This window comes from Podarcis melisellensis (genome assembly GCF_964234715.1).
Source record: "Podarcis melisellensis genome assembly, chromosome: 6".
NCBI classification, from domain to species: domain Eukaryota; kingdom Metazoa; phylum Chordata; class Lepidosauria; order Squamata; family Lacertidae; genus Podarcis; species Podarcis melisellensis.
The window spans coordinates 55,370,229-55,391,921 of record NC_138538.1 but is presented as its reverse complement, the minus strand read 5'-3'; the positions used below and the strand labels follow the sequence as shown (position 1 = coordinate 55,391,921).

Below are 21,693 nucleotides of genomic sequence, written 5' to 3'. Positions count from 1 at the left end.
AGAGCTGCTGCTACTCAATGCAGATGACACTGTGCGTGATGGACCGCTTTTCTGACTTGAAATAATGCAGCTTCTTATGAAACTCCCCCCTCTTCTCAGAGAATAATATTTCTTGTCCTCAAAAATCAATGTCACTTTAGTCACTACTTTTTAATTCATAGTTGCAATAAACCCACCATTTCCTGTCACATTTCTATCAGCCTATAGGGAGAGATGTTAATATTTAATGCTTTAAATAGCACTGCACTTAAACTGCGGTAGCTCATTGTCAAAACGCAGTACAAATTTTAACAACATAATTCTTAGAATCCTTTTGAGACAGATAAGAAGTGACATTTCTGAGCTTATATACTCAGCTTTTTAGACCAGGCACCAAAAATGTAATGTACGAGGCACAAAATGTCTGGAGCTACTGTCAAGATCACTGCCTTACATAAATCACTTGCAAGCGTTTATTCTCTCTCATCTTCTAAGTCATGAAAGCAAGATTTACTGTGTTTTTGTGTGCTCAAAAGGAGTTTCCACAACCAGGAACACTGTTTTGGGACAGAAGATTAAATCACAACAAATCGTACACCTACCTCTATCTCTACTTGTATAGGAGGTGCACGGATTTCTACCTGGAAAAGTGAGTTCAAGTCATCTGACACTATTTAAAGCTCTGATGGGATCCAGAACAATCAAACTCCATGCACAAACATTGAGCCTGTCTAGTTTCTTCTATAAATCAGGAATTGTGGAAATAGGTTAGTTTTGAAATAGCTCATGAGTACAGATAGGCTTTAGATTGGGACATCACTTTAGATAATAATTATCCATATTGAAATAATTTCCAGTATGGAAACAAAATGCACTAGGCCACATTATTTATCCCACTCATGTACATGGTTGGTTCTGTACAGCACAATGTTAGTGGAAATTACATTTGGTTCCTACCCTGTTACTTACCATTCATTAGGACCGAATGGCAAATTACACACACTCTGGCTTCCTTTCTGTCCATATATAGCAGTTTGCATTTTAGACTGCAGCAGGCTGCACAGAAGACCTTAAGTAAAATAGGGAAAAACATATTCAGTCACTTAGCACTCTTTTATGACTACAAGTTTTCAGATTGAATTCTGTACCTATATAGCCAACACTCACCAGTGCTGCTATATCCTCATCCTACAAGAAAAGTGCTAGAATGACACCCCCCCAAAAAAAAACCCCAACAACAACCCAAAACAACCTTAGTACAATATTCCTGTCTTGTAATGAATTACGGGATTTATATTGATCAGACAGAATATAACATAATAAAACTAGAGGCACCCATTATTCACATTATTTGATTATGCTGAAAATAGGAAATGTCTGAGTTAATATTGTGGTATCATCCTGTGCAGAATATCAAAATCTTACAGTCTTTATAACCTTGGCCACTTTCCCACTTCATAAAATTAAGTCATTAGAGGTCTGAACACATTTGTCCTCAACTCTGTGTTGAGGTCTCAATGCACCTACACTGAAACAGTTAGCCAGTCAACATTTACAGTTTCATAGCGGCCAAGCATAACTTCACCTTTATCAAACAGCAAATATACTCAAGCATAGTCAAAATGCACCCAAAATAGCTCCTGGTTTTAATTCAGGAAGTAAGGCTGGTTTTGTTCTATTAGTTATTGCCTTATATTGCATAGACCGTAACATTTCAATTTCTAATGAGGTTCTTGTACTCTTTCCTTCCTGTGATCTAACAATATATATTTAATGAAAAATTAAACAGCCACTCAACTTTGAATGAAATTTTCCACACTCTAAAAAAAATACAATATTTTATATTTTTACACTCATGGAGGGGTTGTTGCTGGAAAATTCAGCTCAACAGTAAACTAGGATGGCAATTTAAATTTATGAAAAAAATCAATGCCCTAAGCTGGGAAATGAAATATTAACTTTTCATTCATAATTTACTATTCCAAACATCCCTACTACTTTAAACAAACCAAATATTTAACAATAATCCTTTTACAGAAATGAAAGCTTTAGATTAATTGCTGAAAATTCTTGTAACATGTATGGAAGATGTCTCTTCCCTCATTATCTCATGGAGAAAGAAAAATACAAACTGGCCTAATCTCTACAGAGGATCTCCCCAAATCAATTGTTACACCTTTTTTAACCCATGTTCAGGACCATCTTTGCTAAAGTTGAATTCAGTAAGGTGCAAGTTCTTATGTAATTTATTCACTGGAGAAAAAGAGTATCACACTGGATACAGTAATGCTTATTCAAACAAGGTCAAGGTCAATGAAAAATCTGCTGCCCAGAGGAAATGAACTGTAAATAAAGCAATGCCAAAACGCTTCATGTAAAGGAAAACATCAGCTTAGTGTTGGGTGTTATAGTGATTATTACCTATACCAATTTGTGCATCAGCATGAAATATTAAGGGAGAGAGAGGTTCTTAGACAGCAAGAAACTACAGTGGTGCTATCAGGGCAGTGACATGCAATCCCACTTTCAATACTGTTTGTAACTGCAAAGATTTTGGGGCAGCCACATTTCTTCATTTTCAACCAGTGCATATCCTGTAACTGTCTGTTGAAACCCTGTTACTTTTTATACTGCAAATGTTCTGATTTTGTTGCACTATACCCCTCCGTACAACAATAATGAGGTAGCACTGGGGCAGCATCACAGAACAAATTTAAGCAAAATAAATCCACCACTTTTGCACTATTATTGTGCCAAGGATACGTTGCAGAATAAACGTGTGATAAAACACCAGCCTGAAGGGGCTCTCAGTGTAAAACAATTTTCAAATGGGAAGAAAGAGGTGTCTATTATAGTTAAATGGTTTAAAAAGCCCTAACTACAAGCAGGAATCCCACTGAAAGAAAAGCCCCTGTGCTTTCTTTGATAAATAAAATGGATAATTGCTAAATAAAACACTGTGACACTCCATTCCTACAGCACCATGCACAGCTGTGCTGATTACAGATCTTTTATTCTCTTAATTCTACTTTACCTTGTCTTAGCTGAGAACAATATTCGGGTCTGTATTTTTATAAGGCCCCAAGATATCAGGCTTATTTTACATCCAAATTAAAATGAAAGCACAGAAATCCTAAATGCCACACATTTACCTATTTCTCAGGAATATTTAAAAAAACAAAATATTTGTATTTTTTCAGCTGAAAACCAGATAACATGATACAAAACCAGACTTACAAATGACGTTTTGTTTGGTCACTTATGCTAAGTCAGCATTCCTTTCAGGCAACCAGACAGAAAATATTTTTCATCGTCTCTAAATCTGCTAATGAATTAGTTACACGCAGGCAGGTGGGGTATAAAGATTTTGAGGGAACATGATGTTTGTGGACTTATTTCTACTTATGTGTGCTAAAACCACTTGTAAAATGGTCCAACCTATATAAGAAGCACTTGTACAGAGAAGTGCTTTACCCAGAACCAACATCATGTATTTTTAGCTATCACAACATTCCCTCTCAACCCTAGAGTCTTCTAAGAATTTGGAGTGGTGTTATATTGTAATAGTGATACCACAAATGTATGAAATAACAAGCAAATCAGTTAATTTTTGGCTGATCAAACATTCAGGGCAGAGATTGCTTACTGCTTGCAGCAACGGCTTGAAAGCATGGCAAGCACCTTTAGAGAACTACATACAACACTCTACTTAAAAAGGCAAAGGCAACTCAGGAAACAGCCACTGCCTGAAGACACCTCTTTCCCCCTCCCTCTGCTTTCACCCTTTCTGATCTGGAGCAGGAAAGGCCAGCAGAAGGGTTGCCAATTTGGTCTCCATGGCCGGGCTCACCAGCTGCCAAACCACCTCCCAACCTCTCATCATGGACCACCCCACAGCTTGAAAGCTGGGGTGAAGGTTGGCTGTTTCTTACTCTTGCCAGAATGTGATGCCACACTCACCACGGCAAGCAGCCTATAGTGAAAAGTGGTTTGTCCAGTGGGGCAGAGCAGCACCCTAGATTCCCATCAGCTGGGCTGCTGCTGCTGCTACTTATCAGGAGGAGGAAGCCAAGGTATGAGGCATCACAGAAGTTGGTGTGGTACGTCCACACTGGCAAAGCTAATCCGGCATTCCTGCCAGTTGAGCCACACCACACTGACCTCTCTGTCACCTTGCTCCACTACCTCCCAGTAAGCTGCAGCAATAACACCTCTGCCATAAACCTAGTGCTGCAGCTCTGCTTCTGCCTATACTTAATCACAAAGTGTGCTGGGGGGGACCCCATAAGATTCAAGAAGTTATTTATTTGGGGTGTATACTGTTTTCTAGCTTGATGCAAAAATAACAATTAATAATACCTTTATCACTCATGTTATTTTCAGTAGCCATTAAAATAAATAGATATCTAACCTTAATTTGCTAAAAACTACAAAATGCTTACTAAAAATATCCCCCCAATTCTGTGGCTTCAATCATTTGCGAAAATATTTCATTAAATATAAACATACCTTTCCACAGGCTCTGCAATGGTGTCGCCTTTTAGTGAATGTAAATCTGGCCTCACATTTCATGCAGTTTGGTGCTTGAGAATCTGGAACCCAGACCGGAGCCACTTCACCCAAAGTAGTAAATGGCTTTCTTGTAGGAACTCCAAACTGGCCAGCTCCAAGGTCGTTGTCCGGACTATCTGAAGCTGCTGCAAGGCACGAACTACTAGAAACCCCAGACTTATAATCATCAGAATGCTCCCCGCCAATATCTGTGACTGATGCACTCAGTGATGTTTCATCAGAAAATACATTTGCTATGTTTTCACCTACTTTTACTTTTCCAGATACATCATTTTTGTTTTTACTGTTTCCTCCACAGTTTGGGGGAACCAGATCATTTTGTAAATGGTCCGATAATGGCTTTGGAATTTGTAGTTTAAGATTTGTAGGCTGTTTGGGTCGGGCACCACCAAAAGGAACACTGAGAGGTTGCAGACTAGCTGCTTGTTTTGGTGATGCTTGACTTGTTTCGGATGGTACCTGACTGCAGAGATTATGTAAATGTTTTTTTTTAATTTGGTCACCAGTGCAGTTCAAAATGAGCCCACTTCTCTCTGTGGCCTCATTTCCTCTTTGTTCATAAACATTATTGTAACATTCTGATTTGCTCTCCTCTATCTCCTTTTCCTCAGTCACTGAGTCTTCCTTGGAGGGTAAAGTCTTTGGAATATGAGCAAGAATTGGGTTCTGTATTCCATAGGAATCACAACAATTGAGCAGAGCACTTGATGCCGATGTACTCATGACATCAGTGGGGCGGGAATCTTCAAACTCATCCATATATGCTCCCTTTAAGTCCTGACTTGCTACTGTCATGCCATCGCTGCTATCTCCATTACTACTACATGCTTCCTCCCGCTTTGCTGTATGCAACAGTGTTTCATCCTCCCCAGGTGTTTGCTCATTACTGATCTGATTTTCTTTAGTCAGTTCCCCATTTGCCATCTCCTGAGATTCTGATAAACAAACTGTCGTGCTGAGCAATTCAGTTGAGCTGAGTATTTTTTCATATTTGTCAGCTTCGTTGTCAGCAGCACCAACATCCATAGAGGCCAAATGTCCGTCAGAACTTTCACCGTGATTACCACTTTCAAGCGTATTTGGCTGACAAGTTGCAGAGACCTCACATATCCCTGACTGAAATGGCTGGGCTGCTGGTTCTGCAACAGAAACCTCTGTGGAGAAACCACAATTACGTGAACTAGGTAAACAGTTTCTAGTTTCCAGCTGAGCAACAGCATCAGTATCAAAACCCTCACCTGACGCACAGCTTTGCTGTATTTTAACACTAGGGCCAAGTGGCCTCTGCAATGTCATTACATTCATCCCTGCTGCTGCAGTTTCTGAGAAATGAAGGTCTTTATTTGAATTATCATTCTCCTTTAACCGAGAAGAATATCCACTGGATAAGCAGGCAGAAGCAGCAACACTACAATGGTTGAAAAAATCTTCTTCTGCAGGTAGCCTGTTTGCTTGTACTGCATCTTTTTCAGTATCTGAATCTTTTTCAAGGGACCCGTTTACAGTAACATCAATGTGATCAGTTTGTTGGGTTTCATTATCCAGTGTAAAGCTAACCGTATCCATTCTGGGGGAATTGCTGTAATTTCTACAATCTAACAAATCACTTTGCAGTCCTTTTTTGTCACAGTTATGCATGACTGCTACTACAAGAACGTTTTTTTCCTCTGGTTTCTTTTTCCTTCCTTCTTCATCCATCAAATTGTACAGGGCATTTCGATTGCTATTTCTCTTAACTAGCTGATGATCATCTGTTGCTGCCTGATCATCAATCCACATGTTTGGGCTTTCTTGTCTTATATTAAGATTCTTTCCATTAGAACAGCAATCTCCTCCTCCTGTTGATGCAGTGGCTAACTGAGACAGGGAGAATGACTTCAACTTTTGCGGACACTCATTAGGAATTGTGGATTCATTCACGTTGGCCAGAGCTGGGTTAAAAGACAGCCGATGGGAAGGAGGATCTAGGATCTTATTCCACTTTGCATCCAACAAAGCAGGTGAAACAGCTTCATCTGAAAAGATAAGTAACTTAAATCAATATGCAATAAATTTAGCATATGTAACTTGTACTTTGCACAAGAAGTTCAAATGTTTGTATATCAAAGGAAAAATACATAATACTGTATTGGCCTGAATATAAGCCTCACTTTTTTTTCCAAATTCTGGCCGTGGAAAGTTTAAAGTATGGCTTAAATTTGCGACCTTACAAAAATTGGCTTTTATGATATTGCTGCTGAAACAGATATATGGTAAAACGGAACAGGTGTGAATGCCTGCAGAATTTTAAGGGAGCAGCTTGTATTCAGGTATTTTCTTTTTTCCTCCCCCCCCCCCGAATTTTAAAGATGCGGCTTTTATTCGGGTGCGGCTTACATTCGGGCCAATACGGTACTAGTAGAGGCAGCAACACACACCTAAGCTTTGTTTATCAGCAGTTGGAAGGGTTGTTTTAATTAGGTCTTACACTATAAGCTTTCGCTCATTTCATTATCATGGTATGTTCCAAAGAATTCCAAGAACTGTAGACCACAGAATTACAGAGTTGGAAGGAACCACGAGAGCCATCTAGTCCAACCCCCTGAAATGCAGCAATCCTTCACCCCTGTGTGGGTACTGCATTGCAAGTGTATTGCATAACAATAATTATAATTATTATCTTATTTTGCAAGAAGCAATTATAGTTAAACTAGCTTAAACCCAGGTTCAGACAAGATCCCAGTTTGCATGAAAATTACTGTATTTCCATCTTTTGAAATGTATGCAGTTTTACGGTCACAAAGGTCTCAGTCTAAATCAGAACCACAGTGTAGGTTGGTTTAACACTTTACCTCTTGAAGTTTCCCAATGAAAACCACCCATAAGTTGCTATTTGCCCTAGAAGAACACACAAATGAGTGTCATATGTTTTTCATTCCAGAGTGAATAGCAGCTTAAGGGAGAAATTTTGTTAGGGAAAAAGCACAGAGACAAAGTATAAAATATTCCTTACCCTGTGCTGGAGACCCAATGCAGATTAGGTACTCCCACAACTGCTATTTTTTAAATCAAATTCAAAAAGATGAAAATGCAGTCATACATTTCTCTAGATTATTAGTTTGGCTCCCAAGTTAGATTTCTGGTTTTGATTAGTCTCTAAGGCCTGGAATAGAAATATTTCTTTATAATACACATCTTATGGGAATACGTCATCTTAACATCTTGATTGATATATTTAGCTGCAAACCAGAGGAAGTACAAAACAACAGCATTAATTAAGACAAACATGTAAAACCCAAACAAGAACTGACATCATACAAATTGTTCAAAGAAGCTGGGGACAATATAGCACAGCAAACTGAACTGAATGTCAATTCTGGAGACTCAAAAGCACATTGAAATTCCTGTTTAATCTTAAAGCTAATTGGGTGACCTTGGGCAAGACATCATCTTGCAGCTTTAGCTAACTTCACAGAATTATCGTAAGCATAAATGAGATTAAAATAATTGCAAATAGCTTCTTATACTGAAAAATATTGTGGAAGCAAAAGCATTTCTAGTTACTGTTCCCTTTGTAGATGGCATTGTTAACAGTATTCCAATTCTTAAGTGTTTTACGTAATTATATAGCTTAGGAACACTGCAGAAACACTCGAATAAACTGCTTTATACATTCTCCAGTTGCCAAAATCAAAACAGAGATCATGTAAAATTAAATAAATGCATGTTTGTTCCACATATAATGAAAAAAAAATCATATACTATATTGAAAATCTCTGTAAAGATAATAGGGCCCAAGCACAGAAAGTCCATTAGTTAGTATACTACTGCCAACTGTATATACTGTTCTGGGTAAAACGAGACAAAATGAGAAATGCATGGTCCCATTTCACATGTCTTTTTTTGGGAGGGGGGGAATAGCAAACATTAAGAAGCTCATCAGGACTGGAGCTGCAATGCTTAAAAACTGGAGTTTGTCCCTTTCCCCCACACCATGGTTCTTTTTATACACATGATACAGATGCTGCTATTTACCAGAAAGGAAAGTTGCCACTGTCACCAATGGCAGCTTCTCCCTCAGGGCAAATAGCAGTGGAGGGTTCACACCCCTTCCCCCCCTCAATTCATTTTTTAAAAGCAGGCCACATTAAAGGAGAACATGCATTTCTAATATCATCTGGCTTGGCTGCCAGTTTGCAATCTAAACCATGGCCAAAATATAAATACTTCATCAAAGTGCACCTACTGCCTTTTATACACGCACACAAACATAAACCAATCAAACCTATTTTGGCATTCTTATGGTAACAAATTTGCAGTGCTATACCAGTTTAAGGTGGTGAGTGTTTTAAGAACTCTTCAGCTGCAGTAGTGACTGGGGAGGAAGCAGAGACCCTTTCTGGGGAGCAAAATCTGTCACTACAGCATTCAGATGAACTGCCCTGAGATCGGTGGATGAAGGGCAGTATGCAAATTTAGTAAATATAAATAAAAAATGATAAATGAAGAGCTGCAACTTCTCTGCCCACTGAAGAACGGCTGGATAAAGAGACAGATTCACCCAATTCAGCCACATGTGGCTGACGATGGTATCGTCTTGGTACACAATGCTCAATGCCAGCAACAGCAAGAGCAAAAATCCTCTCAAAATTTAGTCCTCACACTCCCCAAAAGGGGCTGCTTTTTGCCTCTTCAACCGTCCTTCTTCCAGCATCCGCCCTTCAGGCTGCTGTGGTGCTTTCTCAAACAGCAATCCAGGAATCATATCTGCTTTTTGCAAATACATCATTTAGCACCGTAAAAAGGGAAACCACTCAGGAAAGCAATTAGTCTATGAGTTATACCCACAGACTAAAACCATTTTCGTTTCTCAGAAGAATACTACAGCATGGATAAGTCCTAAGAAAGCCATTTCTATCAGCCCAACTAGCGAATAAATGTTGGCCAAAAAAGGTAACCAAATCACATTAACTCTCAAATAGCACTTTGATTGCTTCTGTAGTTGGAGTCATTAAACACCAAAGGTTGTGTTTTTCCTTATAAAAGCTATTTATTTATTAATGGCATGTGGTGCCACAAGATGACCATTAGCTGTGATGGCTTTAAAAATGGGATTAGACCTTCCATCAATTAGTCTAACAATGCTTATTAGTTATGATGACTATATGAAGCCTCCATGTCTGGAAGCAGTATACCACATTACTAGGTCTTGGGGAGAAAAAGTGGGAGTGGAAATAGCCTACTTATAATCTCCCCAAAGGCACCTCTTTAGTTTATGTGAGAAACAGGATGCTGAACTTGACAGACCTTTCATCTAATCCAGCCAAGCTCTTTTTGGGTTTGCCTGTTTCCATTGTTACACTTTTCTTGCCAGTGAATGCCCTACTTGTACAAATTATACAATGATAAATCCTATCGTTATAGCACGCATTCACAACAGCGGAACAGTGAAGTAGCATAGTATAGGGAGGAAAGTGACTTAGCTACATACAAATCACGTAACAGGGAATACAGCAATCACAGACAAACAGACCACTTGGGAATTTAATTTTACAAAACATGTCTGATGTTTCAGTATTGTGTGAATGCCATTTTTTCTTCTCTCTCCTCAATGTACACATTTAGTAATGTAGTTAGTAAGTTAATAAGCTCTTGCATTCCTGCAACTAGTATTCCCCCCTAGTTATTTGTGATTACTCAGGGAGTTTACTGTTATTATTTTGTGATGTAAACTAAATGCTAACACAAATGACAAGCTGTAACCAATATTTGTTCTTGGTTTACCACTCATGGGTCATCTGGAGGAGACAGACCATGAGCCTGGGTTCAAATGCAAGGCTAAGCCGAACTATGGCTTAGTCCTGGGTAGCGCAGTGGCAGCAGGAGCAGGGGAAAAGGGCAGTGGTCACAATCCCCTGGACCCACACATTTGCTCATTTGTGCTAAGCCACAGTTTATGTTAGTATTATGTGCAAATTTTAGTCATCAGTTAGCAAAGTCATAGGTATAGAAAACGAACAATTAATCAGTGTTGTAAAAGCTAGTTAAGACTTGTGCTAACTAGGAGCACAATGAAATGTAACACTGAACTTAGTGTAAAATGGGGGATTGATCTGGGAGTATGTGCATTCTAGGTGGCAAAAGAGCAGATGGAAGCCGATTACTTCTTATCCACAGACAGCTAATCTTATCTGTACTAGCTCTAGCTGCAAGCAATTCTCACCTGTGAATTATTTATCTATGCAATTGTGCCAATGTTTGACACCCAATTAATACAGGGATATCATTCATGTAATCACTGAAATTTTTAAGACAATTATTTTAACTGTTTCTACCTAGAAAAAAATTGTAGATTTCTCAATATCCTTTTCAGACTTTTATTCCCAGCAAATTCATAACAGATGTTAGTTACAATTGAACAGGAAATACAAAGAAATACAACCAGAGTCACAGATCCAGATATTAGTTTGCATCTCCAGCCCTAACAAAAGTTACTCACCTTCATTTTGTTCAAATTCATCTAAAACCTTATCAAGGTTAAAAGCCTCTGCCTGGAAATAGTTCTCCATTTGTCAGGAAATGCCACCCAGCTCCTTGTCTGAACCTGTCAAGCAGACAGCCAGTTATGAACTTCTAGCAATATTCCAATGTCCCATCATAAGATTTAGAGATTATTACCAAGCTTAAAATTTAAGCTAGTTTGACTATTTCCTATAAAATCAAAAGCATTTCCCAGTATTACAAAACTGTGATGATGAAACTGTATTGATCCTCTAATTCCTAATGCCTCATCCATATCAGCCAGATATACAAATAAATTAGAAGCCTTCTAGACTAAAGAAGGGACTTAAGGATTTATTTTGGTTTTATTAGTTATTTGCTGCAAGTATTATTATTATTATTTTTAAAAACCCTAATAAAATCATATTGTTCCTTTTCTTTCTAAAGACGGGAAGGGGAAACCTAACTCACAGATCTAATGGATGGAAAGGGTTAGGGTTGCATGGAGGAGTCCCTCTGATGGCAGTGAAGATGTCTCCAATGGGGAGGGGGGACGTTATGTGGGAAAGCTCCATAGGCACAGTTCTATTTTCACTAGCAGTAATCAATGTTAGGCCCTGAAACAAGGCACTCCAAGGGCAGAGTATGACTGGCCGAGACACGATCAGGTCTGCATCCATGCCACTCTGGAACTGGTATATCTAATTTCCCTCTCCATTAGAACCAATGGGGTGATTCTTTTAAAAAAGAAAAGGCTCCCTAGGAGCCAAGAAGAAGACAAGTCTGTCCTTACACCTCCAACCTTGCCAGTGCTAGCCAACATAGGATTAAAAATAGAATACAGTCACTTCACACCCCAACCTACAACTCACTTGGAATCACACTCTTAGCTAACTTTTGGAAATAAAAGTCTTTTGTAAGCAACTTAGAGAGTTCTTGTTTGAGTTAAGTAGTACAGTGGTACCTTAAGAACAGTCCGGTTTAAGAACGATTCAGTTTACAAACTCCGCAAAACCAGAAATAGTGTCCCGGTTTGCAAACTTTACCTCTGTCTAAGAATGGAATCCGAACGGTGGAAGGGCAACGGCAGTGTGAGGCCTCGTTAGGGAAAGCGTGCCTTGGTTTAAGAACGGTTTCAGTTTAAGAATGGACTTCCAGAATGGATTAAGTTTGTAAACCGAGGTACCACTGTATATAAATTTAGTTAAATGACAGCAGGATGACTGGCATGATGATAGAAAATGTACCAATCTATTCTTTTATGTATCCACTAAAACTAAGATCCTATGTAAAATATGAAACATTGCAGGACTTCCTAAATGAACATATTCAGTGAGCTTCACAATGGCAATTATTAATAACTTTGAAACAAAATTAATATGTATCAACTACTGAAACCAATTTACTGCCTAACACTGCCAGCCTCCATTAGTATCTACTCCTTCTACCAAAGCAGAACTCCCCCATTCTACCCACCAGACCAGGTGTGTGTGCTCTAGTGCAGTGTTTCCCAACCTTTTTTGGGCAAAGGCACACTTGTTTCATGAAAATAATCTCGAGGCACACCACCATTAGAAAATGTTTAAAAAATTAACTGTGTGCCTATATTGACTATATATAAAGTAACTCTCTTTAATAGGCATCAAATAAACACAAAGAAAGTATTTTATAATTACTTTATTATGAAATAGGACGCACCTACTTTTTTGGGGGGGGAAATAAAGGAAAAATTTTTTTCCTTTATTTCCCCCCCCCCAAAAAAACCAGGTCGGGGAACAGTGGGATGGCGGTGCTGCGCCTCCCCGCTGTCCCCCGAGCTTGTGGGGCTGGCCCATGTCTGCCTGGCGCGAGGGGCGCTCTGCTTCAGGACGCCCCGCGCGTCGGGCGGCAGGCTACAGTCCGCAGCATGGGGAACCCTCTGTTTCAGGGCGCCCCACGCGCCCCCGGGTGCGCAAGGCTTGCCAACACGAGCGCGGAGCACGGGGCGTCCTCCGAAGGGCGCCCCGTGCTCCGCGCTGCCAGCTGCCGCCCGCAAGCCTTGCGCTCCTGGGGGGAGATCCCCCGGGTGCGCAAGGCTTGCCGACACCAGCGCGGAGCACGGGGCGTCCTCCGAAGGGCGCCCCGTGCTCCGCGCTGCCAGCTGCCGCCCGCAAGCCTTGCGCTCTCGGGGGGAGATCCCCCGGGTGCGCAAGGCTTGCCGACACCAGCGCGGAGCACGGGGCGTCCTCCGAAGGGCGCCGCGCTGCCAGCTGCTGCCCGCAAGCCTTGCGCTCCTGGGGGGAGATCCCCCGGGTGCGCAAGGCTGGCCAACACCAGCGCGGAGCATGGGGCGGCCTCCGAAGGGCGCCCCGTGCTCCCGCCCGCAAGCCTTGCGCTCCCGCCGCCCGACTCGCCCGCCTCCCTCCCACGGCACACCAGGCAACGTCTCGCGGCACACTAGTGTGCCGCGGAACACCGGTTGGGAAACACTGCTCTAGTGGGAGAGGGGGGAGGGCACTAAGCTGGCTCAGGAGCTACTGGATCTTCAGTGAGCCCCAGTGCCATCACATGATGGCATCAGTCCTAATCTAGACCCCACCTTCTGCATCGCCTAGCGTTGTTTTAATTTTTGTAAGCTGCCTTGAGCCCTGGTTCTGGAGAAAATGTGGGGAATAAATAAACAAAAGAATAAAAACTAGATTTGTCCAGAATGTACAAACACAGCTAAAACACAGAAAGCTAAAAAGTTATAATCAATAATAGTTGAAAAGTAATTAAACAACAATGGAATTAAAACAATGTAAAAACTAAATCTATTAAAATACAGACAGTAAAAACAGCACAACACTATTAAAAACCCCTTCCTTAAAAGCAATCAGCTCCCAAAGGCCTGCTGGAATAAAACAATCTTCACCTGCCAGAGGAAGGACCACAAGGACAGAGTTCAGTCTAGGTTCACCAGGAAGGGAGTTCCAAAGCCTGGGAGCAGCCTCTCCCGCGTTCCCACAAAAGGTGCCTGTGAGCGTGGCAGGAATGAGAGAAGGGCCACCTCGAACTTCTCAAGAGCCCAGATAGGTTTGTATGGGGAAATACCCTGGGCCTTCCGATAGCCAAGGCCTAAGCAGTATAAGGTTTTATAGGTCACAACCAGCACTTTGAATTGTGACCGGATACAGACCAGTAGCCAGTGGAGCTCCTTGGGCCCTTTAAAAGTTTTCTAGCGTTTTTCAAAGGCAGACCCATGTAAAGCATGTTACAGAATTCAAATGGGATGTAACTAAGGTGTGTGTCACTGTGGGCAGATCAGACATCTCCAGGAACGGGCACAGCTGGCACACTGGCTTTAGCTATGCAGATGCACTCCTGGCCACTGCAGAAACCTGGGCACTAAGGCTCAGGGTTGCATCCAGTTACTAACTCAGACAGAAATCAGCAGGATTTCAATTAGTAGTGACTAAAGTATCAAATCAGGAAAAATTACCGTATTTTTTCCGTGTATAAGACTAGGAGGTTTTTTTTAACCAAAAAATTAGGTTTAAAATTGGGGCTCGTCTTATACATGGGTAATGCTGAGGGGTGTTTTCTTAATTTGGAGTCCCCAAAAATAGGGGGCGTCTTATACATGGGGGCATCTTATGCACGAAAAAATATGGTAATCAGTCTTCCGACCACACACACAACTCCATATTTATGCTTGACCCAAGAATGCTACCAGTCATTTCTCATCCATATAACAGATTTGAACTACAAGGACGCTTTGGGATATGTTACCTAATAAATATATCATCTTGGTAACTCCCCAATGGCAAGTAACTTTATAAACCATCTCTACATAAAAAAGTTTTGAATGGATGAGGTGAAACAATAATTGCAAAGAAGAGTAGATGTGACAGTTCAGAAATCTTCACTTTATACAAATATATATTCCTTTCTTTTCTACAGAACATTAAACAACCCCACAGGAAACAAAGCTATACTGAAAATCACTGACTTGTCCAAAGCTATCTAGTGAGCTTTACTGTAGTATGGGCTCTTGAACATTTCAGTCAAATAAATTATATAATGGACTTTGAAAAAGATGACTCCTGTTAATTCAATAATATTTTATCTATTGTGCTTTGCATTCTTGAATCTGCAGCATCTACAGTATCTAACATAGATTAATGCATGACAGGATGCAGCATTTAGCCTAAGCTTTGCCAATCACATATTCCTGGTGGACTGGAACAACAACTCAAAACAAGCCAACATATTAGCCAAGGAAGTAATACTATTTCACACTAAAGTCTTAAATGCAATGTGACTGATATGACTTATTCAAGATCAAGGACCTCATAGAAATTAAGAGAGAGATTTGAATATCTTACAACAGTATTTATTATATAGGGAAGGAAATCTGAACACAGAATTTTAAAATTAACACTGTAACGATAAAGTGTAGTGCACACAACTGACCTGTTCCTGCACACAGTCAGGAGATCAACCAATTCTTTAACCGGAAGCAAATCCTGCAATTTTTAATGCCACCATCCAAATAAACATTGAAGAAGTCTGTGCTGGTATGCAAAATAGTAGGCCTTGCATGCACACAATGAACCAGACAACCCAGTCATTCAATATATGTAGCCTCACAAGTGAAACAAAAAAGCTAGCTTGTTATGTGCACCTTTCTAAAACTTTCTCCCAAATCTATCCTGCAAACATTTGTGCTGGAGAAAGCAACCAAAATACATTAAATCAAGAACTTAGTGACAGTGCCTGATTCCACAGCTAGGTTTCAAGGAAAAAACCAGAACAGAGTCTAAAGAAAAGGCAGGCAAACTTGGCCTTAAATACACTTCAGTTCACAATCCAATACATTAGTAAGTATGTATTATTCACAGCACCCATTTACTGCAAAAGCACAGCTAAAAGTTGTTAAATGGCAACCATTTCATGTGGGCGATCCACTTCCAACCTGTGTACATTGGCATAGCACATATAAGTGCACCACCCCTCCACCTTCTTCTGGGTCCAAAAGGACCAGTGTGTCAGCAATCACGCCCAAAATGGTCGCCGCCCATAATAATTTTCTTACAAACAGGAAGCTCTAAACTTTAAATTTAAAAATGCATGATTCTATTGCAGAACACTATTGTGGCCAGCAATGATAAAAGTAACAATATATTGAGGGCCACAGCTTCCTTGTCCTTGCTTTAAACAAAACACCCTAGAAACATTACTAGAAATTAGACTGATTCATTACTCTTATTGTGGAAGGCTCTGGGATGAAAAAAATGTTTTCCTGCTTGGTTGTTTGTTGCCCTAGAAGGAACAGCAGGCCAGAAACTCAATAAATAAATAAATTTCTGATCTGTTGAGGACTGCAATATAAGAAGCATACCAAGGATGCAAATTTAAAGGCGCTCTCTTAATTCAAATATTCCAGATGTATACTGTCATTTGCCATCCTCTTACCTTTTTCTCCTACACATGCATAAAGAAACGAATGAACCAATGTCTATCCATGATATACACTGCCCAATCAGCTAGTTGAATTGAATCTGTATATTCTGCTTGATCCTAAAAATGAAACAAACACCACATTAGAATTCCTAAAGCTGCTATTAGTTGTATGTAGTTTAGCTATTTTCAGCCTGCCTCATCTTGAAATCCAAGTTAGGGTAAGATTCCCCCCCCCCCGAAACCTATTAAAAACAATTTGATAACATAACCTTCGCTCCACTACATTGAAGTGGCCACCAAAGAAAGCCCCCCACCAAAAAGATACCAATTATTCCCTGTCTCCAACACATGCTCCCAAATCTCCACAGCAGTTACACAGATGAACTATCAACTATCCTTTCCCAAATAAGGTGTAGACAGCACACATCTGATCTCATGAAGAGGCAGGAGGTAAGATGGGCTTAAACTAGTTTATTATCAGTGTCCTGAACTGCATCTAGTTTCTTTATGAGGCCATGCATCCTTATGTAAATGTGCTTCCCGAAACACAGTCAAAAGCAACTTTAGAAGAGTAACCAAGCCCTAAGACTACAAAGGCATCACAATAAGCTGCTAGATACAAACTTGAAAAGACTTGCCATTTTCTCACTAGCTTAACTGGTAACACTTGCTTATGCCTACAATAGAAATTTGTACTTATTCATCTCAGGTAATAAAAGATTTGGGCACCTTATAGCACCTAATCTATAGTGGTTCTCACTTTCATTAGGAAACATTACTTTCTTATTATAATAAACCAAGTTTTCTGTGATAGGATTAACTTTTTACCAGACTAGCTGGAGACTAACACCAAAGTATGGAGGAAATAGTCTTAAGGAAATAACCAGGAATACGTTTTTGCTACAAGTACGCAGAAGATGGCAAAACATGAGGGCTGCAACTTGAGCTCTTCAATGTATCCTTGTTTCTAGATTGTGTACATCAGGCCTGTCCAACTGGTCGATCACGATCTACCGGTCGATCTGACCTCTCTCCCTAAAAAATGCTCAACTTCTCTGATCTCTCCCCCCAAAAAAGCTCAAATCCAATGGGTAGATCACTGCCAGTTTATTTATAACAAAAAAAATTCCTTCCAGTAGCACCTTAAAGACCAACTAAGTTAGTTCTTGGTATGAGCTTTCATGTGCATGCACACTTCTTCAGATACACTGAAACAGAAGTTTATTTATAGTGGGAGTAGATCGCAGTCTCTTGGACACCCCTGGTGTATATCTTTCCACAGAAGCATTCAACTAAGCCACCTAGTGACTGTCCCTCTGGTTAGTGTACCTTCCCTCCTCTCTGACTCAAATAAATAGAGTGACATGAGAAATTAAATACCAAAACCAAATAAATACAAATGTGTAATGTGTAATGGAAAATAATAATACAGAACAGGACTATTAATTTGACTGGCATACTTCGATGCCTGCAGACATTTTAAAAATGGCAGATCCAAGTGACTTCTCCGGGGCAAAAGTCTGGGCAGGTCCTAGGCTGCCCAGACAACAAGACCCCCTCTCAGTCTTGCTAAGGAAAGCCGAGCAATATGTTTGGTACCAGCTTGGCTGCAGGAGTTGCCAGAAGGAGGTGTACAAAACATCATTCAATCATCTTACAGACTCCATTCCAGATAGGTGTAGGGTTTACTCCTTAGTCTTTTCTTCTCATGAAGATGTACCATGAGGCTGTGGGTATGTGCCCACCACACTACAAAAAATACATTTTCAACACCACAGAACCACTGTGTGTATTCACTGACTACAATAAAACAAGAAATTATGCCAATGGGAATGGGCCCTAATCACTTCATTCCTACACACTGTTCTTTCCCTAGGGCTGGATGATATCTGGTTTTCACCATCGTGATATACCAGCTAAATACTGTGATATACAGATATATAACGATGCCTGAAATAAGGATGGAACCATGTAGAAGCAAATGGGGTAATGTCCTGGCAACTGCTACCCAGACAGAGAGAGGTGGGGAGGAAGAAGCAGCCAAACCTCGTGTCAGTTTCTGGATGGGGTGGAATAGAAAGGGAAAGCAGAAGAGACAGACCCTAGAGGGGGAACCCCCACCCCTATATTCAGAGTCTTAGCACAGGGAGACAGACAAACACATGCATGCATGCACACACACGCACATGCAGAAGACGAGTAACAGGAATTGAGAAGCATTGACTAGCTTCACGGTTTTTCCCACCTTGCGGGAAAGCTGACCACAGAACTGAGGGCATGGGAGAAGAGCTAGTAGCAGGGATGGGAGCGGCAGGGGTGGTAGTGGGGGAGCAGCTCTGAGACAAAGATGCACGTCTGCCGCCTCCCTCAGTGCAAGGAGAAGGGACTGTGGCGCTGGGGAGGGAGGCGAGCAAAGCAAGGAGATGGCAGTGCGCTGTTTGGCCTGCCCCTCTCCAAACTTGTGTGTGTGTGATTTGGGAGAGTCCCCTTCCCTCTACATCAGGGGTTGTCAATCTGGCCCCTACCGCCCACTAGTGGCCATTTCAAGATTCTAGGTGGGCGGTTGGGGGTTCTACGGCACAAGCTGAATCCTCCTTCCATCGAGCACTGGTGGGTGGTAAGGAAATTTTACCATCAAGAAAGATGCATTAGTGGGCAGTAGGTATAAAAAGGTTGACTACCCCTGCTCTACATATTTTAATCCCAGCAGTAGCGATTCTCCCCTTCCTGCAGAGAAAAGTCTTGGTTCAGCCGAGCCACCCCATGGGGAAGTCATCAGTTTCCAATCCTTTTGTCCAAATTTCTCTCATGATATATTGCCAGGTCAAAACAGTTATCACAATGTGGATTCAAAAACAGTTTGGGATGATATACTGATTTATCACCCAGCCCTACTCTCCACCTTTCCTATGCTATGATGCAGTCCCTGGTCAACATACCGTATTTTTCGCCCTATAGGACACACTTTTTCCCCTCCAAAAATGAAGGGGAAATGTGTGTGCGTCCTATGGGGCGAATGCAGGCTTTCGCTGAAGCCTTGAGAGTTCGGGCTCTCCAGGCTTGCGGATAGCAGCCTGCACCTCGAAGCCTGGGGCGCACTGAGTAGTGTGTGGGGGGAAATAATTTTTTTTCTTTATTTCCTCCCAAAAAAACTAGGTGCGCCCTATGGGTCAGTGTGTATACGGTATTTTGTGTTGCTTTTTCCTATTCCTGGTTCCATCATCAATAGAGACTTTCAACATTGTTCTCCCTTCCTCAGTAAGTAGAGCATGAAACTCTCAGGGTCATGGGTTTGAGCCCCATGTTAGGCAAAAGATTCCTGAATTGCAGGGGGTTGGACTAGATGATCCCTTGCCATCCCTTCCAACTCTACAATTCTATGATCAATAATTACGGAGACCAAACGTGGAGAGGTGGAGAGAAATTAGATCAGAGTTAAGCATGAGTAGAGCAAAGTGCAATTATGTAGTGAAAATGAGTGGTGGGTGTTATGCCAAAGTGGTGATAAGTTGATTAGTGTGCATATTTTGTGGTGAGTAGACATTTTACTAAAAGGCTATCTGGGAAATGGCTTATTTTGGTGTTTCAATGTGCAGCAGGCATATACATAAAACATTTCTTCTCATGAAGATTATTCATGACCCAATAGTCCCATGAGCCAATGTACACCAAGGATGCAGAATATCCAGCAAAAGGGCATGGCAGCATGACAACAAGGTGAAGAGATAAACAACACAAAAGAATCATTATGCCATCTTCACTCTCAATTTAATAGCAGAATGAATAGGAGGACAGGGAGCGATGTAAGGACTGGGAGATGCAGAATAATTAACTTCAGTCTTATGAATTTTTGAATGTTGGTGCGAACAGTACTGCAAACATAAGACAACTAAACATCTAAACAAGCTTTCATCCTACTGATCCTACATAGTAATTGTATACCAAACAGTGTACAGCCAGCTAGGTGAACACAGCTAGGAGTGAGTTCAAAGCAAAATTTTGACACAGCAAAGTGAAATCAGAAAATATGAAAGTACTTATAACGAGGAAGTGTCATTCATAGCTAGGCACAGCTATTAGGAGATTTGTACAGTACTTTGATCTGCCTTTTACAGGGAACATTACGGATTTCTATGTTTGCTATATTATGGGGGGGATCAACACAGAGGTTTCTGACAGTTACAGATGTTCTAACAAAAAAGGCTATATACCAGAAGAGACATTTAACATATCTAGAAAATTGATGTATTTGAATACTGTGCAATAAAGCAAAATACAACCAATTCATAGGTTTACTTCATATATTTATATGAATTTCAGTCAATTTAGAAGATGATTCTACAGCATACATTAGCTCAAAATGTAATCATCTGTATAAAATTTTAAGAGTGCATTGATACAATAAACATGCTTTTTATTACAGAACACTCAAGAAGCACACTCAAATGAAGTCTAATTTTAAGATCATCAGCTGATGGTAAATGCCTCTCCCCCATAGTCAATGTATGCGGGAATGTAAGAGATTCTGGTTTCCCATCTGCCACTTCAGTGACAAAACAAAAGCTATTGTGCTTGAGACATGCATTTAACCCTTCTTCTTTTGTACTGGCCTAGATCTGCACTAAAGCAATTGAAAGTAATGGACCACAAAAAGTAAACAATGCTCATCCAAGAAGTCACAACAGTATGCAAACACAAAAAATATATAGGACCTCCTATTTTAGTTTATAAGTACCAGTTGCTGTAAAAACAGCACCTCTAGGCCAGCTGTTCCTCTCAACTGAAACAAATGTGACAGATAACTGTATGAGGTGAACCAGACAGGAATTATCCTCCCCCCACATACACACTATGCAAAATTTGCAGCATGAGTACTTGCCTCAGGTACACTCACTAAGAAGCTGACATATGGACCAGCTTTCTTAACATTTGCACCAAGACAAAAACACACACTGCCTTTTATTACATTTCTGGATACATGCTTTGTTTTCCACAGCACATAAACTAATCTCTGTTTTTTTAAAAAAATATTTGTAAAGTAGCAGTACAATCTCACTGTAGGAGCTGACAGACTGGACTGAACTAAAACAAACCTTCCACTCAACTTCTTAGTTAATTAGATGGAGGCAGTGAAGGTTTGGTTTAAAAAAAATTAAATGGGTCATTTAATGAAGCTCAATTTCCACAGCTATTACTAAAAAGATGTCTACAAACAGAATACAAAGGCCGGACCTTCTG

At 40.6% G+C, this 21,693-nt stretch overlaps 1 protein-coding gene across 3 annotated transcripts in view; it reads right to left on the bottom strand.

Annotated features, from left to right (window-relative positions):
- Positions 1-21,693, bottom strand: part of ZFYVE9 (zinc finger FYVE-type containing 9) — a 48,820-nt gene that overhangs the window by 22,587 nt on the left and 4,540 nt on the right. Inside the window, exons 2-4 of one of the 3 annotated variants that reach the window (XM_081914610.1) lie at positions 16,468-16,572; positions 4,489-6,566; positions 949-1,048 (exon numbers count right to left, since the gene is read on the bottom strand). In XM_081914610.1, the coding sequence (XP_081770736.1) occupies positions 949-1,048; positions 4,489-6,330 (1,942 nt within the window). In that variant the 5' untranslated portion in view covers positions 6,331-6,566; positions 16,468-16,572. Of the gene's footprint in view, positions 1-948; positions 1,049-4,488; positions 6,567-11,029; positions 11,135-16,467; positions 16,573-21,693 lie in introns of those variants that run through there. The other 2 variants (XM_081914609.1, XM_081914611.1) reach the window with 2 other exon arrangements.